At 41.9% G+C, this 10,204-nt stretch overlaps 1 protein-coding gene across 1 annotated transcript; it reads right to left on the bottom strand.

Annotated features, from left to right (window-relative positions):
- Positions 1-390: 390 nt before the first annotated feature.
- LOC117739338 (zinc finger protein 665-like) lies at positions 391-8,221 on the bottom strand. The gene is made up of 2 exons (XM_034545690.1): positions 7,576-8,221; positions 391-1,276 (listed from the first exon to the last, which is right to left on the bottom strand). Exons 1-2 carry the CDS (start codon positions 7,766-7,768, stop codon positions 405-407), a joined length of 1,065 nt encoding a protein of 354 aa, XP_034401581.1. The 5' UTR covers positions 7,769-8,221; the 3' UTR covers positions 391-404.
- Between the last annotated feature and the right edge of the window lie 1,983 nt (positions 8,222-10,204).

Below are 10,204 nucleotides of genomic sequence, written 5' to 3'. Positions count from 1 at the left end.
AAAAAGTGAAGAACCCTTCTGGAGAGCAACAGAGGAGGATCCCTCTCCCCGGATGGACAGAAGAATAGATGTCATGTGACCAGATGAACAGAGTTACAGAGTTACATAAACACATTACATGAATATGACAATGTATGAATAATGAGTAGTAGGCATGGACCACGAGCCAGACCTCCACAATCCATGAAACAGAAGGAGGTAGAGAGGGGGCGGGGCATCAGACCAGGTCCAATGGACCCTCTGAGACGTGAAGTCACCAAATACCAACAGAACTAAATCGCTGTAGCTTCATCTCAGCTGAATACATTTATTTTGAAACTGATTGTTTATTTCTGATGCTCTTTACAATACAATTACAATGTGATTTTAGGAAAAACAGAGATGATTGAATCCATATTAAAATTTTATTTATAACCAAGCTGCGTCTGCCTTGCATGGAGCTTCATGTGCTTTGTCAGGTTTCCTTTTCGTGAAAATGTTTGACCACAAATTGAACAACAAAATGGTTTCAGCCTTGTGTGGACAGTTAAGTGTCGTGTCAGATCCCCCTTTTGTGCAAATGTTTTACTACACACTAGACAACTAAATGGTTTCTCCCCGGTGTGGACAGTTAAGTGTCGTTTCAGATGTTGCTCTCGCGAGAATGTTTTGCTACAAATTGAACAACTAAATGGTTTCTCCCCTGTGTGGATAATCACATGTTTTTTAAGAGCACTATGGAATACAAATCTTTTGCCACAAACCGAGCAGTGAAAAGGTTTCACTATTGTTTGGATTCTAGATCGTTTCTTTAGATGTCTCTTGTGGTCAAAGCTTCCAACACATGAAGACGAGCCGATACACATCACTTCACTTCCAGGTACGTCATTGTTTTGCAGATGATTTAAATCTGACTGAGGTTTCTGAGTCTCCTCCCAATCTCTACTGTCATCAGTCTCTGGTTCTGATCTCCTCAAGTCCTCTCCATCAACTTCTGTTTTCAAATGCTCCGCCTCTCTGTTCTCCCCAGTTTGTCTCCCATAAAGCTGTGAGAACGTAGCATCCTCTTCTTCGTCATCGTCATCATCATCTTCACTCTTCACAGAGACAGTAGTGAATGAAAACTTGTTACCAGCCTCCTCCAGACTTTGAAGCTGCTCTCCCTCCTGACTGGTCCAGAGTTCCTCCTGTTCCTCTTTAATGTGTGGGGGGTCTGGTTCCTCCTGGTCCAGACTGGAGCTCCAGACCTGCTGCTCAGGGGGAACCTCTTCTTTTACCACCAACAGCTGCTGGACGTCTGTGGAGAATAATAAAATACATCCACATCTTAGAAAACTGTAATTTCATGTTAACTAATCCAGTGGTCTCACTACTTTCCTGTAATGTGGGAGACATGAAGCACTAAACTAAAAAACTAAAGACGGTTGTGTGTTACCAGCTGTGAGACAAAGTTTTCCCTTTGCTGCTAAAACATAATGAAGCATAACCTGAGGGTGAATGACTGTTACTGTGGTTCTCCAGAGATGTCATGGCCTACTCATCATATTCTACAAACTTAATAGAACACATTTGTTTGGTCCAGATCCCAGAAAAAATAATGAAAATTAAAGCTGCGAGCAGCGCTGTGCGGGTCCTCGCCTTAGTAAGAGCCTGTTAGTTAGCGTCTGTGAGTCAGCGTCTGTGAGTCAGCATCTGTGAGTTAGCGTCTGTAAGTTAGCGTCTGTAAGTTAGCATCTGTGAGTCAGCGCCTGTGAATTAGCGTCTGTGAGTCAGCGTCTGTGAGTCAGCGTCTATGAGTTAGCGTCTGTAAGTTAGCGTATGTGTGTTAGCGTCTGTGTGTTAGCGTCTGTATTAGCGTCTGTGAGTCAGCGTCTGTGAGTTAGCGTCTGTGAGTCAGCGTCTGAATTAGCGTCTGTGAGTCAGCGTCTATGAGTCAGCGTCTGTGAGTTAGCGTCTGAATTAGCGCCTGTGAGTTAGCGTCTGTGAGTCAGCGTCTGTGAGTCAGCGTCTGAATTAGCGTCTGTGAGTCAGCGTCTGTGAGTCAGCGTCTGAATTAGCGTCTGTGTGTTAGCGTCTGTATTAGCGTCTGTGAGTCAGCGTCTGTGAGTTAGCGTCTGTGAGTCAGCGTCTGAATTAGCGTCTGTGAGTCAGCGTCTATGAGTCAGCGTCTGTGAGTTAGCGTCTGAATTAGCGCCTGTGAGTTAGCGTCTGTGAGTCAGCGTCTGTGAGTCAGCGTCTGAATTAGCGTCTGTGAGTCAGCGTCTGTGAGTCAGACGTTTTTTTCCTGCATGGAGCGATGCTGTAAATTATACTCCACTGCAAACAGTCCCCCACTTGCTGTTTCCACCGTGTGGCCCAACATGCAACAACATCATACATTTGAAGGGCAGCTGATCAAATCCCTTCATCAGGAGTTCAGTAATGTGTAGTGGCAAGAAATACACAAGAAGTACTGGAAAAATCACACAAAACTCAAAGTGGCTGACTTTTACTACAGTTTAGAGCATTATCAGGTTATTGGAGTTATTTTTAATATCGAGCCGAATGGGCACTTTTAAGGATGAAAATCATATCATACAACTACATTTAGAATAGTTAATGTGTGCGCTAACTTTGTTCAATGATTTATTAAGGAGGAATTTCGCAAGAATAAGGCATGAAGAAATTAACGAAAAAATAAAAAATAAATCAAAATGGCCGACTTCCGGGTCAGTTTAGAGCATGGTCCCAAGAGACTTTATTTTCAGTTTACATGTTTTACATATGTCTACCAAGTTTCATACATGTAGGTCAAACGTAGCGCTGGGCTGCATAATTTAATATTTGTAGGGGGCGCTATCGAGCCGAATTTCCATTTTTAAGCATTAAAATCATATCAGGTAACTACATCTTTGACTTTAAATGTGTGTGCCAAGTTAAATTACAATTCGAATATGTTTAGTCCCTCCAAAGCCCCTTCGTTGTTTACTGCGAAGAAAAGGTTGCCACGGCAACAGCGTAATACAAAACAAGAAATGCTTTGTGTGCTGGCATCATGAAAGTCTTCTGTTTGTGTGGAACAAATTATGTTGATGTTGATCTGATTTACCTGAGAGAAGCAAGCCAAACTATAGAACATGATACTTCCCGTTACCAGTAGGTGGCGCTACGACTATAATTCAAATTTAGACTGCACATGTCTTCAGGCCTGGAGTCTCATCACACGTGTGACATCTGGAGAGGATGTGGAGTCGAGTTCCATCGGTTTATTCGGTCACGGCGAAGCATCAAACTTCACCGATGCTCCGAAAATGTTCACGGTGAAACATTATCAAGGTCTTCAGTCTGTTCTGACACATTCTGAGAGGGATCTGATTAATCTGTGAGGAGAAGGGTAGAACAGTAGAACACATGTAACTTAATGTTGCCACTAGATGGCGCTATGACTAGGATTAAAATGATCATATGGATGTCTTCAGGGTCAGTGCGTCAAGACATATGAGAAATATTACAGATTACATAACGTATGGCCGAGATAAAACAACTTCCATTTTCATGGTGAATGGTGTTCTTTGCCGTTGCGCCCATAAGAGACATCAACAAGCTTTTGAAGCTGATGATATGGAACCAATAACGAACCACAGAAAGTTTCGTAACAATCGGAGCCAGCGTTTAGGAAAAGTTAGAAAAAAACGTGTTTTTTTTACTAAATTCAAAATGGCGGAACATCGAATTAGGCGCATTTTATTTTCAGCGGAACCTTTTTTGTCGAGGAGACTCCAGCGGACGTGTGTGCCCAATGTCAGAACAATCGGTCATAGTTTTCAGAAGAGGCAGGCGTTCTACCTCAAGGGGGCGCTATAGAGACATTTATAAAGACACGAATGCGAGACCTCCAAATTATCACATTGTTCACAGGTCCTGATATGCAAATGTCTAATTTAACAACTTTTAGGATATGATAAAGGCGCCAAAAACACTTTCATTGCTAGAGAAGAATAAGAATTCCTCGAAATGCATCAGGTTCCTCTACGACGAAGTCGTCACGAGAACCCTAATAATCATGTAAAAATGATAATTCCCACTAATATTGCAACTGCAATTTTGGTCCAAATCTCAAGTTGGAGTGCGTTATTTAAAGACGTGTTTGGGCAGCCACGGTTCAGAAGTACAGAGTGTTATAAGAAACATCTTCACACCACTTTGACGTTCAAGGAGAAGTTTCAGCGCCACCAACGAGCTCCGAACACGGGACTCTCCTCTCATTCAGGAAGAAGAGTCAGGGCCGATGTCGCGGTAGAGAATCGTACGAAGTCTTGACCGGTGTTCTGTTCCACCGGGTTTACTAACTCTGATGACACAGAACTACATTAACAGGTGTTCTGTTCCACCGGGTTTACTAACTCTGATGACACAGAACTACATTAACAGGTGTTCTGTTCCACCGGGTTTACTAACTCTGATGACACAGAACTACATTAACAGGTGTTCTGTTCCACCGGGTTTACTAACTCTGATGACACAGAACTACATTAACAGGTGTTCTGTTCCACCAGGTTTACTAACTCTGATGACACAGAACTACATTAACAGGTGTTCTGTTCCACCGGGTTTACTAACTCTGATGACACAGAACTACATTAACAGGTGTTCTGTTCCACCAGGTTTACTAACTCTGATGACACAGAACTACATTAACAGGTGTTCTGTTCCACCGGGTTTACTAACTCTGATGACACAGAACTACATTAACAGGTGTTCTGTTCCACCAGGTTTACTAACTCTGATGACACAGAACTACATTAACAGGTGTTCTGTTCCACCAGGTTTACTAACTCTGATGACACAGAACTACATTAACAGGTGTTCTGTTCCACCGGGTTTACTAACTCTGATGACACAGAACTACATTAACAGGTGTTCTGTTCCACCAGGTTTACTAACTCTGATGAAACAGAACTACATTAACAGGTGTTCTGTTCCACCGGGTTTACTAACTCTGATGACACAGAACTACATTAACAGGTGTTCTGTTCCACCAGGTTTACTAACTCTGATGACACAGAACTACATTAACAGGTGTTCTGTTCCACCGGGTTTACTAACTCTGATGAAACAGAACTACATTAACAGGTGTTCTGTTCCACCAGGTTTACTAACTCTGATGAAACAGAACTACATTAACAGACCGATTCACCTAATGCACTTTATTTCATGTGAGGTTTATGGCATCTACATGGAAGTTAAGTGAGTGGCACATTAAGAAAAGAATACAGTATGTATTTTAGTGACACAATGAGGATGCAATATGCACTTTATTTTCACTTACCAACAAATAATTTCAGTTCAGTGCGTTTTCTGCAGAAAAACCTTTTGATGCAGTTTTGACCACTGATTTATTAATATGTGATTTACATATTAGAATATCCAGGTTGTACACAGCTAGTTTTCATGAAAATAATAATATTGCAGTATATTGTGAAACGTATGCTTGCCAACACAGAGCCAAATATAGATATTAATTACTTAAAGAACTTAAAGAATACCTAAATAACCTGTGGCTGTAGCGTTACATGAACATTTAGGATGTCCAATGTGATATTCATGTGTGAAGCTCTTAAATCACGGCTGTCCCACGGAGCCTCGAGGACAAGGAGCTCACCAATACGAGAAGTACGGGAATGCAAATCAGGCAAAATGTAATTCACTTTGACGTCACTCAGAAGTCCCGCCCGTGAAACTTTAACCTGCTCGCTCGTATCTCTACATCTATTTGGTTACAACCCTCGTCCTCGGATTGGCTGGATATCACACCCGACAGAACATGATAAACTATGCGAGTGTCCTTTGCTCTCGGAGTGACGTCAAAGCGCTCGTCAAAGTAAATTACAGAGAGCTCTCATTTGCGCTCTCAAATCTTGACAGTGATTTGCCTTCATATAAGTATGCCGCTCGCTTCATTTGTAAAAAATGAGCAAGCCGTGAGGGCTGACTCCAGGCTAAGAAGTCGACATGCAACAATGGTGTTGATTTCTGGAGAGAAGTGAGAGTTCTTAACAACCGTAGAACATCTTTGCCGTGCACTGGAATCAGGAACAGACAATATTGCCGAGTTATGGCGACAGCATTATCGTACTTTATTCAACTGCATCAGTGGTGACTTGTGGTGTCAATAACAATGATGTCACATGAGGTGTACCAGGCTATACATAAGCTAAAGCAAGTGGTTTACACCATATTACTGCCGAACACCTTAAATATGCTGCGAGAACTCCTTTTTAGCGGCTTCGTGACTCATGAAACGTGACCAGACTCCACGCCGTCGGTTCCGTTAGTGAACGTCATTAAAAACATTACAGCATCCTGTCAAAGGTCCTGTTGGACAGAATGAAAGAGTCCATTCACTCCTCAGATAACCAGTTTGGCTTTAAAGCCAAACATGGAAATAAATATGCCCTAAAAAAGGAAATTGTCAACAAATATAGAGGTCAAAGGTCATCCGTTCTCATGTGTTTTATTGAGACCTCCAAACATTTTGACCGTGTTCATCATGGAAAGCTGTTTGTCAAAATGAGTCAAAGAGGCGTCTCCAAACACATTGAGAGGTCTGGCCCACCAGACTATGCAGGTAGAAGGGGGTCAGCAATGGGGTCCGAGCAGGGGGGGTCTGGTCCCCAGTTCTTTTTAATCTATATATTGATCATCTGTCCAAGCAGTTGAAAGCTGGCAATACTGGGTGGATGATTGGTAATACTTTAGTTAATCATTACGTATGCAGATGATCTTGTGATTCTTAGTCCACGTGGTGCTGGTCTACAGCAGCTCCTTACTGTATGTGGTGGACCAGGATATACAATACCAGTAAGAGGTCTATCTAGTCCACGTGGTGCTGGTCTACAGCAGCTCCTTACTGTATGTGGTGGAAGAGGTCTTTCCTGATCTGTAGAACCAAAGAGGTTCAAATTGTCTGATAACTAGCTTGGTGTGTCATGTGATGAGGTCATGTGATGAGGTCATGTGATCTATGCACCAGCAAACCTTCCCTCACGCTAGTGAACCGCTTGTGGCTGCAGGAGTTAATTCCCTTCATGAACTCTTTTCATGAGTCTCCTGCAAACTTTGACAATTCATCGCAAAGTGACATCAAACACGAGGTGACCAGTGGAAGAAGGTAAACAAAGAGGACACGTGTGTTTACCTGGAAAATCACACAGGAAAGAGCCTGGAAGACGTAAAACATATAAAATACCCACATTTGTCCATGACATTTGTGGCGTTGTCTGGAGCAAAGTGCGGTTTCAAGCCCTTACATCCCTCTGAATCCACCTTTTACCAGGAGAGGTCGGTAACTCTCTCGTTGTTTGTTCACTCTTAGCTCTGCCAGGTGGCTGAAGTCTCGTACTGGAGAACATTTAAGCTTTTGTTCCTTTACAGTTTCTGTGTGAACATCACAATAGTAGTACAGTAAAAAGTACAATATTCACATCTGAGGTGTATTGTAATAAAACGCATGAAAGTATTTAAATACTTCAGTAACTCTACCTCAGTACATGAAGTGAATACTTCCACCAGAACTGGTTCCATCAGTTTAAAGCGATAAAGAAACAAAGAACCAACCTGCTCTTTGATTCCGGACTTCCGGGTTGAACACGGCGTCCAGTCGTTTCCGGTGTCGCTCGTTCTCCTCTCTGGAACTACAAAGTTCCTCCTCGTACTCTGCTATGGTTCTTTCAAACAGCCCAAATATCTCTTGCGCAGCCGCAGTTAGTCGCTGGTTGACTAAACATCTCAGCATTTGGACTTTAGACATCTTCACACAACGACAGAAACGTTTCCTCCACACAAACTCCGTCACAAAGCCCGTTTGCTCTCCTTTAAACTGGGACTAGCGCTGTGTTGCTGACTTCCGTCCCCGTCGGTCTGTTAGCATGCTAAGCTAACTTGAATATCTTTGTAGGCTACCGGGAGATGAGTCCGAGGAACAACATCCAGAAACAAAGGTGAACCTCTAGAAGTCCATTCAGAGGTTTATCCAGACATACAGAAACTCTGCTGGATCAGGACTGAAGGAGCTAACTGACACTTTAGCAACGCAACAACGAGACGACAATGTTGCTGCTGACGGCGGCCGCCATGTTGCTAATGGAGGAACATCCGGGTCAGCTTCAAAATAAGAGCCTGAGATCTTCTATGTTGACTTCACTCAGTGGCTCTCAAACTGCGGGACGGGCCCCTCTAGTGGGTTGCGGTTACAGGTGGGGCGCTATGTTACGACAATAACGGGTTACGCTTGCGCATGCGCGACGGCCAAGATTCTTGGCGACTCGCCACGTCCTACAGGAGATTGACTTTGTTGCCCTTCAAAACAAAAGCTCAACATTGAACATGAATTAAGAGTGGGCGTATAAAGCCATATATCTGCACTCAATCTGTTTTGTTTTGCAAGGGTTGCATGTTATTGTTGTTTTGAAAAGATATGCAGTGCACAACTGAGTAAAACTCTTTGTTGCCAAATATTTGAACTTGTTTGAAACATTTTTACAGGTTGCGCTTTATTGTTATTATCTTGAAATAATATTCAGTGCAAAACAGGTTAATTGCAGCCACACTAAGATATTTTTTGCCAAATATTAGGTTTTTGCACAGACATAACTTTATTTGTATTGTTCTAACAAAATGATTGCACATTTTATTTATTTTTGTCTGATGGAGCAATCTTGTTTAGTTGAAAGTGATTACAATTTTCAATTCAAAATTCCAATATTAAACTAGATTCGTTATTACAAAGAGTCTTATTTTAATCTTATTTTATTTGTATTTTATTTTTGAAATTATTATTTACTGTTCATAATTTATTATTATTATATTGTTTTTAGTTAATTGTAATATTGTAAAAAATCAAATAAAAAGATTCAGTTAAGTAAATTATAATTTAGAATAATAATAATAATATACTACTACTACTACTACTACTACTGACTCTAAAATAAAAAAATATATTTTTATATTGTTTTCCTGATCATTTTTACACCGCTGATGACATATTGAGTTTGACTTGTTTTATATATTTTACAATTTAAATGTACTGACAGTTATGGCTCACTTGAGCACAAATAACACTGCTGGTTTGTTTATGATGACGAGTCAGTATTGGACTCATCTCAGATGGGGATGAGTCCAATGAGGGTGGTGTCATCGATGGAGATGAGTCCAATGAGGGTGGTGTCATCGATGGAGATGAGTCCAATGAGGGTGGTGTCATCGATGGAGATGAGTCCAATGAGGGTGGTGTTATCGATGGGGATGAGTCCAATGAGGGTGGTGTCATCGATGGAGATGAGTCCAATGAAGGTGGTGTCATCGATGGGGATGAGTCCAATGAGGGTGGTGTCATCGATGGAGATGAGTCCAATGAGGGTGGTGTCATCGATGGAGATGAGTCCAATGAGGGTGGTGTTATCGATGGGGATGAGTCCAATGAGGGTGGTGTCATCGATGGGGATGAGTCCAATGAGGGTGGTGTCATCGATGGAGATGAGTCCAATGAGGGTGGTGTCATCGATGGAGATGAGTCCAATGAGGGTGGTGTTATCCACCCTCATTGGACTCATCTCCGATGGGGATGAGTCCGCCTACAGGTGGTAGACTGACCATCTGGTGACCTGGTGCAGCCAGAACAACCTGGAGCTCAACGCTCTGAAGACAGTGGAGATGGTTGTGAACCACCAGCTGCTCCACAACTAACCATGAGTGTCTGTAGTCCGGCCTTCTTCTGTGCACGGAGAGCAGACAGCGCTGATAAAATGTTATATAAGATAACGTTAGCTAACATTTAACGTTAGCTATGTTTTATGGAAACACGTCATGGTAAAACAAACAAATTCACTTCCGTAAAGCAAAACCATTTTGGGCATCTGAACAACATTGAAACACACTTAGCGTAGCAATACATTTAACGTTCTACCAGAGAAAATGCCCCTTAATTTACTTACGTTAAATAATTGCTAGCTAGCTAGCATGTTAACCTAAACTAGCATTAGCTAGCTAATAGCCACCAGCTTCAATGACACATATGTTGCTTCACACTTGACGTTAAAACAATATTTTATATAATGATAAACGGCCTGTATAAGTAAGTATATTTAATTATTGCCTTCTGAAATACTATATTCCAGAAACTGAGTTTTCGCCATCACCGTGAGTTCAAGAAGAAAGAGCGCGTTAAAACCAGATGTGTAAGTCAGGA

The sequence above is a fragment of the Cyclopterus lumpus genome, chromosome 11 (assembly GCF_009769545.1).
Source record: "Cyclopterus lumpus isolate fCycLum1 chromosome 11, fCycLum1.pri, whole genome shotgun sequence".
Lineage (NCBI taxonomy): Eukaryota > Metazoa > Chordata > Actinopteri > Perciformes > Cyclopteridae > Cyclopterus > Cyclopterus lumpus.
Note: the sequence above shows the minus strand (reverse complement) of the source record. Positions and strands in the feature narration are given on the sequence as shown.